A 15754-nucleotide genomic window follows, 5' to 3' on the forward strand; every position below is an offset into this window, starting at 1 on the left:
ACGAAGCAAAAAAAAACAAAAACAAATAAACAAATTAATAAATAAATAAATAAACTTAAAACACTTTGAAATAAGCAAGAGCTTGAACTTACCAGCTTCTTCATTTGTTCGGGCTGCTCCTTTAGTTGATTTTCAAGCTTTTCCATATCAAATTGGACAAAGGAAGATCAAATGTGTTTACATCTGGAATTTCATCACGTCTGTTTTGGTTTTGCTGTGAGAATCAGGCCCAGCAGCTGCTTTATGACTTTGCATGATTTTAAAACTTCAGTCAGTCATGCTAAAAAAGAAAAATAAGGAATCAGTATAAATCAACCTGTAGCTTATTCTCATACAACTTGTGTAAATACAGCAGTGGGTTTGACACTGCTGATATTCTCTAGTTGATCTTTACTTTCTAGCTGCATGACGAGTTGCAACAAGTTCTGTCTCTGCACTGGAACAAGGACTGTAAATGTTCATAGGCATACTGGAATGTTCAGCATCTGTGCATCTTGATTCTGGTCTTAAGAATTCTGGTGGTGATGATACTTGCGGTGCTGCATCGATTCCTGAAATCTTCATATCTGCTTTTTTTTTTTTTTTTTCTCGAGCCTCCTTGTTTTAAATAATTTTTCTTCATCACTGTCACTATAGTTGTGCCTTATTTACCATGATCAGATACATTTACAAAACATCATTTTAGTATAGTGCCAGGGCCAAACTCGCAGGTTGTAATAGATCTATGAAATAATGTGACAGTATGTGTTTAAAATAATTGCAAACAAACCTGTTCTTTCTTTAGGTGTACGACGGGCAATCATCGTCCTCATCTGTCTGCCAGTCAGACATCACAGTTGCTTTTGGATGTTTCTATAATAAAACATCACATTGTTGTTAATCTCCCCCTAAGAAAAGTTAAAATTCTGAAATACTATCGAAGTTAATTAATGGCTATAATACCTATGCTGTAAATAATCAGCACTCTAAAGGTTGCACAAGATTTATTCAGAAATTCATGCAGAGTAACAGCCTTATGAATCTTAGACATAGATTTGTAAGATGGCTAAGCACATGCATGATTTCAGCCATGACTTGCATATACTGACCTCTTCTGTGCCAAGCGTGTTTGATCTTGCTCAAGGATCTTGTTGTGAACTGTCAAACAAACAAACATACAACATTTTATACAAATGTTTATCTTCACTAGAATCAATATAAACATTAATAATGACTATTCAGAAAAAGCCTGAAATATATTATACCCAATTAGCATAAGCCTAAACTTATATTTAAAACCTAGACATTACTGGATGAATACAGAAGCTTTTGATTTACTTCGAGTCAGATGAAAGCCAATAACAGTAAATGTTCTAATCACTTTGTGACACAATGCACAAACCAGTTTATGAAAACAATAGGAAAGCAGATTAAGTCAATCAGTCATATTTCTTTAAAATAAGAAACCTTTTGGATCAGATAGTTGTAAGTTACTAAACACTGTTAACCTACCATAGTGGAAAATGTTTGATGATGATGATGATAGCTAATAACAATAAACCATTTCTGCCGTTTGTGAAGCAAATAGTAAAGTCTAAAAACCTCAAGTATGTCGAAAATGTATCAGCAGTTTACAGTTTTTAACGGACTTTAAGCACCCAACTATAACATGCCTATTCACTTGTTCATAAGAGCATGCCATTGGCATCTTTTGTCTCTGTGATGTGCCACAAAATTACCTCACGAACCTTTGTTAAACAAGAACAATAAGACTTAACCGAAAAAAATATTGTTACCTATTCATTCAAATCAGAATTTATAACTGTCAATAACCAAACAAAAAAACCCATCAAAATCTGCTTTCAGTTTTACATGCGCAAATTACAGTTTGAACATAAGATATAATTGATTCACATAGGCTAACACATATGAATTAAAGCACATACTAATATATTTCTCTTAGATAATTTAAAGAGAATAGTAAACAGTGTCGAGTTTCGTATAAACAAGTTAAACAATAATATTTTATGAATCCAAAACGATTCAGTTTTATTTACACAATCACATAATACTTTTGCATAAGTACACGCCTGTAAATTTATTTTGTTCAACACTCGCGGTACTTTATAATGTTTAGTTAACTCAGAAGTTAAAAGCACGTGTTTTGCCATATTAGTGTTAACAGATTTGTCTACAGAAACTAGCATACACACCAATTCGTTTTTAGTCATGTTTCTTTAAAATAATTTAAATAGTTTTCAGTTACTAAACACTGTTTCAACCTAACAAAGGAACAGGAACTTTCTCCCGTTTATATAGCAATTAGCTTCAGTCGTGTTTCTTTACAACAAGTTGCATTTCGTATCAAATTGTTTTAATATACTACACACTGTTACAACCTAATACTGTGTAGGGGATCAACCTACGTTTTGATATCGATCAGGGATTAATTAGCTCATTTCAATGAATCGGATCCTGAAGATTCGAATCATTGATTTGACTCAATTGAGTCAGATTGAATCAGATCAAAAGATTCACACTTTATCTACCATTTGTCCCGCAAATAGAAGACATCGTATCTTACCAATCTTGTTTATATCATTTACGTGGCCAACGATAATAACATAACACAGTATTGGATGATCTTTTAGCAAGGTAACAAGATCTACAGCTCGAGGCAATGACTTAGAAGCACATAAACAAGAACACAGTTCTTACAAAATGAGTACAAAGATTTATTGAGCTACACTACGATAAATGAAACTAACTACGTAATAAGCAAACAACAAACAAACACACACATTCACACATACACACAAAGGCAGTTCAGAGGATGCAAAATGAGTTGACAACGTCCCAAATTAATTCTAATAACGTTACTTCTTGCAAGATCTTAGAATAACACCTGAGAAACCACAAAAGCAGAGATATGGCTTATCTTTAACTGCTTAAGATCAATCTGCACAAGATCAGCAAGAGACAACATTAGTTTGTGTTACTTGCGCCCTTTTTGCTGAAGTCGAATCTCCCTCGCCGGCTGGCCTTGGGGAAACACGGTGCTCCTGATTGGGTAGTTTCTCGCTTCGATGACGTCTTTGGGATTCACGCGCTCGTGAATGGCTGTTGTCCTGGGTTACTGAGGTGACAGACTGCTGAGAGTCGGTTTGCGGAAGTTCATGCAGCTTCGGGAGTCCCGAAGCTTAAGAGGTTTGCGTGAAAGTTCGTAGTGACCCAATCGCGTGGCGGCGCGGTGTCCGGGCAGGCGAAAGGGGGCAGAGAGCAAAAGCATGCGCAAGCTAGCTGATGCAAAAAGCAAAGTTTCTTTGTCGCAGGGTGTTTTTAAGTGACCTGGTCTGGTTCGTCCCCATGGCACTGTCTGCCAATGAGCAGTTGCCATGAAGGGCGGGCCACACCCCGTACTGACGTAGGGAAGGTCAATAATTAACAGACTGCATGTAGATTTCAAGTGGTAAAACTCTTGCAAGATTGAAACTATCTTACATTAAACGTTATAAGATTAATACTGTTTGTACTACTAGTTTTTCATTTACACCAACGTATTGCAAATGTCACTAGCTTTCGTTCAATACCAGACATCATACATTTCAGACACATACAGAACATTTTACTCTGTTATAAGGGTTAAAACAACACATTGATTAACCTGGTTGATTTGCAATAAACAGCATAAGAGGAACATTATGGCATATTATTCAAAGATACATCTGCCTTAGTTCTAACATTTTAAGAGATTGTCTTTCATTCATATGCATTAAAGTTTCTAGAGATCTCTTTGTCTCTACGAAATTGTGCTTCTAGCAGGATGTGCCCAAGGCGAGCACATGACCAGGAGTCAATTAAAAGTCTCGTGAAATGGTTTCCGCTGAAGATCCTGTAAGGGCCATTGTTTTTAATTTAACTGATTTAATTAATCATTGGCTAGTTAGCCGAAGGGTACTAGAACATCTGCGGAGAAGTACTGGTCAGAGGAGCCCGAAATCAATTGGCGCTCTGTTATCCTGATGGTATAAGCCCTCAAGCTAGTTCAATGAATGAGACCATTGGAGATGCCCAAGATTTCAGATTCAACTTGTGTTGACCACTGCAATATGCCGATGAGTTCCTTCATCTCCCCCTTTGACTGGCGATGTTCCCGGTGTGAACATTGGCAGGCACTGGAACAAACAGGCAGAAGCAGAGAGAACAGGCAAACACAAGACACAAACAACATCATCACTAACTGAATCTTGGTGCAGGGTTTAGGCACTTTGGAATGCTCGGGTTAGCAATGCTCAAGGTGTAGAAGAGCATAGTTTAGTATGATCAGAATTTAGGCTTTTAAGACTAACCGAGGTATTGAAGGTTCAACGAAGTTGTATAGGCATTATCTCAATCAGTAAAGAATTTAATATTTTGGTCAGCGTTATCGCATCTAAGCATGCGCGAGATGTGGGGCGTGCACATTTGAACAACTTTTGGATAGCCTTTACTCGCTCGTGGAGGAAGAGGGCAAGTGTCAAAGTCAACGTATACCCTACAATGCTATTTTGACGAGAGTCGAACCAATAAATTTCATTCTTTATCCTCAATCCCTTTTTCGGTTCTGGATTGAAGATGAAGAAATGTGGTTAACAAATCTTTTGAGTTTTCGCCTAAAACGTGTCGTCAGACAGGTGCTACAACGTTAGATTACCAATACAGCGATCACACCTTTAAGGCATTGATCCGTGAGGCTTGGTGAAAGGAGTCAATCCTAATTCTGAGCTCTGGACTTAAACATCATCTGTGGGGGTTCCCTGATGAGGCAAGAGAAATTAATTAAAAGACAGAGAGAAAGAGAAAGAAAAGAACACTGAGACATAAGGACATTGAGTGAGGTTAACACAACAAACAAGTGTCACATATGTAATAGCTCCTCTCTACTAGAGATTGGTCCTAGTAGTGCAGTGGAGGGGAGAGTGCATGTATTGGGTTTAGGAAACATAGCTAGGGCTAGGTGTCTTCCTAAAATGGCACAAATGACAACAACAGTTTAGCGTTAAAATAATAGTTTAGGATAGTGGGTCTGTGTCAGCAGGTTGGTTCCTCCCCCTTTCTGGTCACTTGGAGTTGAGGGACTGGAGTTGGCACAGGTAGGATTTGGATTGATTCTGAGTTCAGCTGCGTGGCAAACGATCAAGACAGCACTCTTAGGAATTGGAAGGGTTTCATCCACAAGTGTTTGTGTGATGCAGTGGTGACCTGAGGCATCAGGTGTTGAGTTAGCGTCTAACTCTGGTGTTCAGGTACAGTCTATTGAGTCTTTGAAGTTATGGTGCTTACAGTTCTCTGTAAGTGAGGTGAAGAGGTGCTGTTTAGTGAGGTCGTTGCTTGTCAGGCAGAATCAGGTTTTCCTTTCCTTTCCCACTTCCGATCCGCTTCCCTTCGTTGGAAGAACTCTTTCAGGATCATTTTCATCAGTTCTTGAGGGTCAAAACATGGTGATGTTGTCTCTTGTGGGGATTCAGTTGGAGCTTGATCAGCGTGGAATCTTTGTGAGTTCTTTCGTTGACCTCTTGGGCTGGTTGCATCAAGGTGGTGTTGCTTTACCTTGGAAGTACCACTTGATTCCCACGAGCTTGTCCCCCTTTGGTTTACAAATGAGGTAGACCTGTTCCACGGTCTCTCCCGGTGACGTTCAGGTGAGTGTTGTCGTCCAGACAGTCCTTTCCAGCGACGGTTCCACTGTTTGGGTCTGGTATCAGCATGACAGTCTCGTTGTCTGTTGTAGGACGACACATTCCACTCACTGGGAGGTAGTCTAGCATTGTCTGGGTCTTGGGCACCCTCAAGGGCCAGATCTTGACTTTGAGTGTTGAAGTCATAAACAGCAGGGATTTTGGCACTCTTCTCTGAAGCCGTCTTTTGTTTGACGTATGCTTTATGTGCCAAATCTCGTATTTGCTGAGTGTTCATGGTGTGGGGGCATGCAAGAACCCCAAGATGGTGGCTTACCCCAGGATGGAGGTTTCTCAGGAAGAGGATTTTGAAGTTCAGGTCCTCTTCCATCTCAGGTTCATTGCGGGTGCCGAAGTAGGCTCGTCTGAGTCTGCTGTAGTAGGCTTGAGAAGACTCATGGCGACTTTGTTTCGTCTCCAGGGCAGCTACAAGTCCTTGTTCAGACTCGATGTCATCAAACTCTCTGATGAGGGCTTCTCGGAGCAGGAGGTAGTCAGTCTTTGTGTGAGCCGGCTGACGGTCCAGGAAGCTGCGCACTTCAGGGCTGGAGGTTGCTCGGAGCAAATACAGTCTATCTTTGTCAGTGACATTGGGTCGCATTTCCAGGTGAAAGTCAATGTCCTGCAGATAGGCGTGAACATCTTGGCTACCTGGCAAATTCGGCGTGAACTTGCCCAGGTTCTTGACTAGCTTGTCAAGGTCTTTGAGGTCCAGGCCACAGGGTGATACGTGGCTGTCTGGAACAGAAGGAGATGGTGAGGGTTTTGGCAGTGACCCCTCAGCTTTCTCATTGTGTGTCAGTTCATATGCATGCTTGAGTTCATCTTTAATGCTGTTGGACTCTTCTTTGATGTAGTCCAGCTGCTGCGTTAGTCGTCTGACCTCATGTCTAGCTTCACTCAGGTGAGTTTCGAGGGCTTTGATTCTGCTGTCCTTGTCTTTAGAGTCAGCATTTACTTCTTCCAGTAGCTGTTCGATATACTCAAGCTTGTTAGCGACGTCAGCATGTTCGGCTTTGGCTTGCTCCATTTCTTGGGTGGTGGCGGCTAGAGTCTCATGAAGTTTATCAATCTCCTCTTTGGCAGCTTGATCAGTCTCATCTGGCTGTTCCGGTCGTTCCTGAGCCTCCAGTTCTAGCTGGTTGATGCGGGACTGCACATGTGTCAGCTTGTGCTGGAGCTGGGCGGAATGCCTGTCACTCAGCTTAAGGGTGGCGATGAGGACGTGACTCAAAGTACCTGTGATCTTGGCTAGGTCTTTGTGATTGTAGCTTTTGCTCGGGTCTTGCTTCATAAGGCTGTTCAGGTTCTCATCCAGCTGGTCCTGTGTCAGATGCTGTAGCGTTTCGGCGGCCTTAGGGAGGAGGCTGTCCGTTGCAACACTTAGCCATGCTTCTAGGTCCTTCCAGTGGCCAACAGGTTCTTTAGGGTGAGCCATGTTTGCGGCGATGAGGGGGAAGACCTATAACCGACCCTGACACAGACCTAGAGGGGAGAGAGAGAGAAAAGGACAAAAGAAAACAAAAACAAATGGCAAACAAAAAGTGTCAGGGTGTAATGTCAGGTGCGAGCTACTGCTGAGTGTGGAATAAACAAGTGGCTGTTGTTCTCTGTGACTGTGATCCTCTAGGGGGCGTGCATCTAACTTGTAGTCTCTGTGGGGACAGTCAGTAAACACACACAGTTAGAGAACAGAGGAAGAGAAGAAGACTGACAAGGAGTAGAGTGATAATTGGCTGCTTCCAGGTTCCTAGAGAGAACAATTCCTTTAGGTTTGTCAAGCATGAGGTGAAAGAATGCTTCTCTGCTGGAAGTTGGAGATGGGGAGCTCTAAACACCAGGACTGTGATTGTTATTAAATTTCCTCCGCTGTGAAAGAAAGTACAATAACAATGACAGTATTGGTTTCTTACTCATTAGGATTGACACCATACACCAAGTAGACCACTTTTGGATGTGAATCTAAAATCGGATTTGAAAACACCTGTCTTCTAGTTGACTCGTTTCGTCCTTAATCAGGTAGCGTCCTATGGCGAGAAAGGGTAGAGAGTCAGATCATTTTAACACGAAATGTTTAGGTTTCACAACATCTGTTAAATGTTTCTAACATTCTCTGCTTTCATGATTCACACAGGTACAATCTCAAAAGGGCAGACGTAGTCAACTCGGAAGAAGACAGTTAAAAGAAACAATAGAAAGTGAAGCAAGTTTTCAAATTACAAAGTTGACAAAGCGGTGGCACTGTTGAGTCAATACATCAAAAGGGGTTGGTTTATTGTGTTATCAAGACAACTAATTAGCCTAAGTAGACAGGAAAATCCTATATTTCCTTCGGGGTTTGGCTAATCGAAGGCTACTGCTCTGGTATGCTAGGTTTAACGATGACTATGGTTCAGTTGTAGCCACCTACAGGCTACACTGTCTCATTGCATCAACCAAACACCAGGGGGAGCACTGTCCTGTGAGGCAATTTAATACCTGAAGGATAATAAAAAAAAAACTTGATTGCAAATGAATTTAAAACTAATTCAAATTAGTAATGACATGAAATTATTCAGAAATCTGATTTTATCAATAACCTTGATTAAGAGTTGCTATAATTAAATAAATCAATAATTGTAATAGAAAAGGAAACCAAACACCAATTAACTATTAATGAAATTAAAATTTCCAAATAGCAATAATGTTGGTTGAGACTAACACTCAGTGAGGTTGTCATTAAAGTCATAAACACAATTATGATTTAATTAATCAGCAAGCATTCCTGCAAATCAGTTATGAGAATAAATCAATTTCAAAATCAATGATGATAGGGAATGCGTGGTATTCCTGATGTCATTAAATTTGATCAAAAGTGTTTATTTAAAATTAATCAATAACTGTTATTGAGATAGGGCAGCCAAGCATCAATGAACTATTAAATGAAATTAAAATTTCAGAATAGTGATTGTGTTTGTAAAGTCCTAGGACAATAAATGTTATAATTTAATTAATCCGTAAACACTGTGCTTATAAATCAACTTCAAATATCAACAGTCATAGAAAATGGTTGTTCCTATAATGTTGATAAGTTTCAGAAGAGAAAAGCATTAATCATTAATTAAGCATTAAGCATTAATTTGATTGAGCAATCAAAAGCATTATGTTATAGTCATAAACTATAATTCATTGCTAATAAACCAACAACTTATGAGCATTTGAATTAATAAAACAGGCCAGGTTAAGCAGGAAAAGCATTTGACAAATGTGATTAAACCAGCGATGAGTTCGCGTACAATAGGGTTTACTAAATCTGCATTGGTCAAAGCCTTTTCCAAGAAAGGGAGAAAAATGAGAAATAAGGCAAATAGCCTATAAAGAGTGAGAAATCAAGATTCAAAATCTCGCTAGCGTGAATTAGGTTGTCACTTCAACTGAACACACTGCATTCAAGACCACAAGAAGAGCACTACTACACTAGCCTTTAATGCTATAATGGCATAGCCATACCACACACTTCAATGCAACAGCGTGAGCTTCAGTTAGCTTAGCCTTGTGCTAATGTCTACAGCCGATGCACGTGCGGAGGACTGCGCATGCGCACTTGAGAGTACTCTGAAAGTCTTCCAGGACTTTCGGGAGGCTGTTACTATGACGACGTACACAGAATTAACCAATATGCGGTTATGCACACAAATTTACATGCATCACGTGAAATAGCGGCGCATTTCACACTGCTCAACAGAATATAGCACTGTTAAGATCTCGGCGGATCCCAGCGCTCTGTGTCGAGACCATTCACAGTCAAAGACACGCGTGGATTCAATCACGCACACTTTACTTGATCAAGATAAGTTCTCCCGTGAGAATACGCTCTGCCGCTCTCTCGAGCGCGGCGCGCTGAGTTCACTAACTCTGTTGTTAGTGAATTAAATGGCAAAAAGACAGTTTGTCTAACTGTTTGTTAGTTTGACCAGGGAGAAATGCACAGTTAGTCTTTAAAGCTGGGACACGCACCTTTAAATCAACTGTGAAGGCCTTATAGGAGAAAGAATAAGGAACACGCTTATTGTTTCTCAATCCGTGCGCTTTACAGCGACGTATCGTTTTTGTCTCATGGACAAATAACTATTTACTGCAGTTCGCTTTCTCAAAAGCACTCGAGTTGCGCATTCATGCGTTTAAACACACTGGGTACCACAATAAATCATACAGTAACACAATAACTTTGTTTCTCTGTCTCTGATCTATTCTTCCGGACAAAATAGAAAAGATAAACAATGTTTTTGTGCTTAAAAGTCAGATCGTGCTGTGCCTAAAAATTCTCCACCATTAATATGTAGGGGATCAACCTACGTTTTGATATCGATCAGGGATTAATTAGCTCATTTCAATGAATCGGATCCTGAAGATTCGAATCATTGATTTGACTCAATTGAGTCAGATTGAATCAGATCAAAAGATTCACACTTTATCTACCATTTGTCCCGCAAATAGAAGACATCGTATCTTACCAATCTTGTTTATATCATTTACGTGGCCAACGATAATAACATAACACAGTATTGGATGATCTTTTAGCAAGGTAACAAGATCTACAGCTCGAGGCAATGACTTAGAAGCACATAAACAAGAACACAGTTCTTACAAAATGAGTACAAAGATTTATTGAGCTACACTACGATAAATGAAACTAACTACGTAATAAGCAAACAACAAACAAACACACACATTCACACATACACACAAAGGCAGTTCAGAGGATGCAAAATGAGTTGACAACGTCCCAAATTAATTCTAATAACGTTACTTCTTGCAAGATCTTAGAATAACACCTGAGAAACCACAAAAGCAGAGATATGGCTTATCTTTAACTGCTTAAGATCAATCTGCACAAGATCAGCAAGAGACAACATTAGTTTGTGTTACTTGCGCCCTTTTTGCTGAAGTCGAATCTCCCTCGCCGGCTGGCCTTGGGGAAACACGGTGCTCCTGATTGGGTAGTTTCTCGCTTCGATGACGTCTTTGGGATTCACGCGCTCGTGAATGGCTGTTGTCCTGGGTTACTGAGGTGACAGACTGCTGAGAGTCGGTTTGCGGAAGTTCATGCAGCTTCGGGAGTCCCGAAGCTTAAGAGGTTTGCGTGAAAGTTCGTAGTGACCCAATCGCGTGGCGGCGCGGTGTCCGGGCAGGCGAAAGGGGGCAGAGAGCAAAAGCATGCGCAAGCTAGCTGATGCAAAAAGCAAAGTTTCTTTGTCGCAGGGTGTTTTTAAGTGACCTGGTCTGGTTCGTCCCCATGGCACTGTCTGCCAATGAGCAGTTGCCATGAAGGGCGGGCCACACCCCGTACTGACGTAGGGAAGGTCAATAATTAACAGACTGCATGTAGATTTCAAGTGGTAAAACTCTTGCAAGATTGAAACTATCTTACATTAAACGTTATAAGATTAATACTGTTTGTACTACTAGTTTTTCATTTACACCAACGTATTGCAAATGTCACTAGCTTTCGTTCAATACCAGACATCATACATTTCAGACACATACAGAACATTTTACTCTGTTATAAGGGTTAAAACAACACATTGATTAACCTGGTTGATTTGCAATAAACAGCATAAGAGGAACATTATGGCATATTATTCAAAGATACATCTGCCTTAGTTCTAACATTTTAAGAGATTGTCTTTCATTCATATGCATTAAAGTTTCTAGAGATCTCTTTGTCTCTACGAAATTGTGCTTCTAGCAGGATGTGCCCAAGGCGAGCACATGACCAGGAGTCAATTAAAAGTCTCGTGAAATGGTTTCCGCTGAAGATCCTGTAAGGGCCATTGTTTTTAATTTAACTGATTTAATTAATCATTGGCTAGTTAGCCGAAGGGTACTAGAACATCTGCGGAGAAGTACTGGTCAGAGGAGCCCGAAATCAATTGGCGCTCTGTTATCCTGATGGTATAAGCCCTCAAGCTAGTTCAATGAATGAGACCATTGGAGATGCCCAAGATTTCAGATTCAACTTGTGTTGACCACTGCAATATGCCGATGAGTTCCTTCAACTGTGAAAAATGTTTTAAGCAATACATTTGCATAGTATACATGATACAAACAGTAAAAACCTTACCTTTCTGACCGGAATCCAATGTTAAGAACAAACTTCTTTTTCTTCTTGTAATCTTCGTGGCGGTTGGCAACCTGCTTTTTGGAGCATTACCGCCACCACCTGGATTGGAGTTTGGATCAGGAGCTTTTACGGTTGTCCTCAGTTAAACAAACCGAGTCCATGTGTTACATCCCTTGGATGTATTTATTTATTATTATTATTTATTTGTGTGTTTACTGTCCATTGGAAGTGGTTATGTTGTGTGTTATGTTGAGCGGCCCGGACTCTACAGACAGACTCGGGCCAGATGTGGTTGACCGGAATCGGGCCAGTGCTTAACAGCCGCATCCCAAACGCATGTGCGGGAGCGAGCTGCGGGCCAGACTCGGCCCGGATAATACTCACCAATGCCGAGTCGGAGCCGAGCTCGGGCCGATTACTACCTGCTATCTGGGTTAGCTTCAGTGACGTCCTTAAGACTCACTCGCTTGTAAGTTGAAGTTGTCTTGGATTACCGGGGTGACAGACTCTGCTAAAAGTCGGTTTGCTGAAGTTTTTTGCGGTTTCGGCAGTTCCTAAACTTTAAGAGGTTGCATGGCGCTGCAGTGTCCAAGAGCAAGCCGAGAGGGGGGAGAGAGCAGCAGAATGCAAAATGCAAAGTTTTACTGTTACGAGAGGTTTTTAAGTGATCTGGTTTGGTCCATCCCAATGGCCTTCAAATGAGCAGTTGCCATGCAGGGCAGGCCCACGCCTCGTACCATTATGCTCAGGGTATTTATTATTGACTGTAGGAATAGTTTACAGTTTAACCCAAAGAATGACCAGTCTGGTTGATGAAGAAGAGCCAGAGTCAGAGATTTAAATAAATAAATCAAGTTTACTGAAGATAGTTTGCAGTTTCATTCGCAGAAGCCAGCTTCAACACTCTCACTGAGTTCCTAGGCCGCTCTGCTTACAGTTTCAACAATTGAACAATTATACTCTTTACACAAGTCCAGACAGGGTGGGATCCAGGTAAACAGTTCTCATTGGTTACAACAGAAATAGACAATTCTAAATACATGCGTCAAAGAAACATAGTTTCTACTTCCAGATATGGATGGCCTTAATGTGTGCGTCAAAGAAAGCATTGTATCTGTCTCCAGATATGGATGGCGACCTGATGCCTAGAGGTGAGGTCGCCCTAAGTTATTGGGAGCTGATCTCCGACCTGTCAAAAGCTAAACCAGGAAAACAATAGACACAAATGACCATCTGTGTTAAAGACTCAAGGAAGTTTCTTGTACGTTCAGCTGTGTTATCAGGCTGGTTCAAGACTGTTTCCATCAACAGTCTGCTGCAATATCTTTACTCCACACAGTCTATCTCTACACAAAAAGGAATTACATTAAAATTAATTATACTCAAAAACAGATCAATCAAACAGCTATAATATTATAGGCAATATCAGGACAACTAGAACAGGTGTCTTCTTCTCCTCTGTATTGGACCTCCAGTCATAGGAACAGATGGAGAGAGAGAGAGAGAGATCTCCATGACCTATGACCTGGTTTGTGTGTTTCCTGAAAACAAAGTTAAAATAGACAGGCAAAAAGAGAAACAAGGACACAGAACATTCTTGCAGTAAGCAGTTTTAACTTATTCATTAGTTAAAATCAATTCACAGTTAAATACTGAGAAACAGGATGATGAAAAGGATAAACGTTGGTCCATGATGAGACGGATTGGAAAGCAGAAATCCGAATCCTTCATGACAAATTATGACAAAGTATGAAAAATTTAGTGATCTCCTTAGGTCTCTGGAATTTTTTTGAAATAACACACAATTCTTAAATTCACAAATCCAATTTTTGTTAATTTACAAATTGTTTTTGAATTTATGAATTGGATTTTGTAAATAAATAGGGCTGTGCATGGATTATTGTTATTTAGTTTTTTATCTTATTTTAGTTTTGAGACTAAGAATCTTACATATAGTTGGGAATGGGAGGACATTTCTCCAGCATGAAACAGTCAATGAAAAGGTTTTATAAAAGTGATTTATAGCCTGCACTCACTTCCAGATTGGAGGCTCCTGAAGGGAATGTAGACCTTCAGCAGTAGGTGGAGCTAAGAGAGTGCAGTGCCAGTGATTTTAACTTGATACGAGCCTCAAACGGTAACCAATGCAGAGAGATAAAGAGAGGAGTTACATGGGCTCTCATTGAAGACCAGATGAGCTTCAGTGTTCTGAAGCATAGATGATTAAGGGTGCAGGATGGGAGTCCAGCTTGAAGAGCACTGTCAGAATCCAGCCTTGAAATAACAAGAGTTTGCACTAAAAGTTGTGCAGCATGATCTGTTAAGAAGCGTCTGATTTTTCTGACGTTGAAAAATGCACATCTGCATAATGGAGCGTTGTTAGCAATGTCCTCTCTTTACTGAACTACATGGGGGTAATGGTAGATGATCCCAGCTGTATTGAGAAATTGTGTTGAATGTGTGGAGTGGCAGGGAAGGTGATGTAAGCAGATGAGTAAGCAGTTGGTGATGTTTTTTCCAAGCTTTCAGGCAGTTTTATGTGAGTTAAAATATGGAAATATAGTTGAAAACAGCCATTTGTAGTGTTTTGGCAATACATTCCAGTGAAAACTCCAGCTCTACTTTTCAAGACATCCCTTCCACTCTCAACCCTCGTCAATACTATCGCCCTTCCAACCTCCCTCAGTCTTTCTATACAAGTCCTAACGCTCTTCCTCTCCCCACTCATTTACCCTCTTCCAGTATCCCCTTCTATGAGGGGAAAAAAAACACATTTTTACACGTACCACAAGTTATTTTCTGCAAAATGCACTATTCGTGTTACTCTGTGGAATCAGTGTCCCTACTGGGGGACCATGGATACTAATCTTTACAACAGAGTTATGATGTCGTAATCTTTCCTGCGCGGTCTACCGTTCAAATCTGCACACGGCCCCTTCCTGTCCCTTCATAATCCCCTCCTCTGACCAAGAACTACAAACCCAGAGCTACCAACAGCTATGTACCCCGCAAATCTACCTCTGCTATCCACGCTCTACTTCTTCCTTCCTCAGCCCAAAACCCTCCCTCCTTTCTATCTTGCAATAATTTTAATATAGAAAGATGCTTTTGCCACCCCTGCAAATTTCTCCATATCTGCAATCACTGTTTAACCCTTAAAGACCTAGAGGTATTTTGTGGGCACCTAATGGGCCTATATATTTTTTTTTTTTTCAAAAGCAGCTTTATTGTTATTTTAGCAGTCAGCCTCAAGTGTCATATATTATTTTAAACAGGAGAACCTAAAGCTTCAATCTGTATCATTTAAAGGTCCAGTCTAAAACTTTTTTGGTCCAAAAACATATGAACAGACAGAAAATATTCCAGAATTTTAAGAAAAACGTGTTTTTTTTTAAAGTGGCATTTTCTAGTTATTACAAACAAAACCTCATGAAGTTTTTTTTTTCTTTTCTTTAGAAATACACACTACCATGTTTTATACTTCCAAAATAAATTGTGTCTACATCCACTTTTCCCTGAGCAAGTTATAGCAATTTATTTCAATGTTATTCTAAGGCGTTTTTCATTGGGAAAAAAATTGTGCATTTATTTACTGACAATATATTTGCCCAAAAGTTCTTGGAATTAACTTAACAGAAAGATTGTTACAAAATAACAGAACACTGAAGCAAGTTTGACTTTTTCCAAATAATATATATTCAGTTACCATAAACAACACTACTTACTATAAACAAATAAAAAATAAGAAAATTATAAATAATGTGTCAAAGTCCAAATAAACATGGTGCAAATCCTCAGTAAAAACTTAGATATAAATATTAACTATACTATAAATAGTTATATAACTAACCTAGATTCAATATGGACCATCCTTTGGTTTTATGTGCCAGCATATGGTGTTGACCCTGCGGCTTATCAACTTTTGCGTTGCAGACAAAAAGCCACACCGCCATTT

At 40.0% G+C, this 15754-nt stretch overlaps 2 protein-coding genes across 2 annotated transcripts in view; both read right to left on the reverse strand.

Annotated features, from left to right (window-relative positions):
- LOC137491034 (uncharacterized) overlaps positions 1–15754 on the reverse strand; it is a 74012-nt gene that overhangs the window by 32862 nt on the left and 25396 nt on the right. The gene's annotated exons all lie outside the window — the stretch shown is intronic.
- Positions 2702–7138, reverse strand: crestin. The gene has a single exon (NM_130993.2). It carries the CDS (start codon positions 7132–7134, stop codon positions 5353–5355), a length of 1782 nt encoding a protein of 593 aa, NP_571068.2. The 5' UTR covers positions 7135–7138; the 3' UTR covers positions 2702–5352.

Source organism: Danio rerio, chromosome 4 (assembly GCF_049306965.1).
Source record: "Danio rerio strain Tuebingen ecotype United States chromosome 4, GRCz12tu, whole genome shotgun sequence".
In the NCBI taxonomy this organism is placed as follows: Eukaryota; Metazoa; Chordata; class Actinopteri; order Cypriniformes; family Danionidae; genus Danio; species Danio rerio.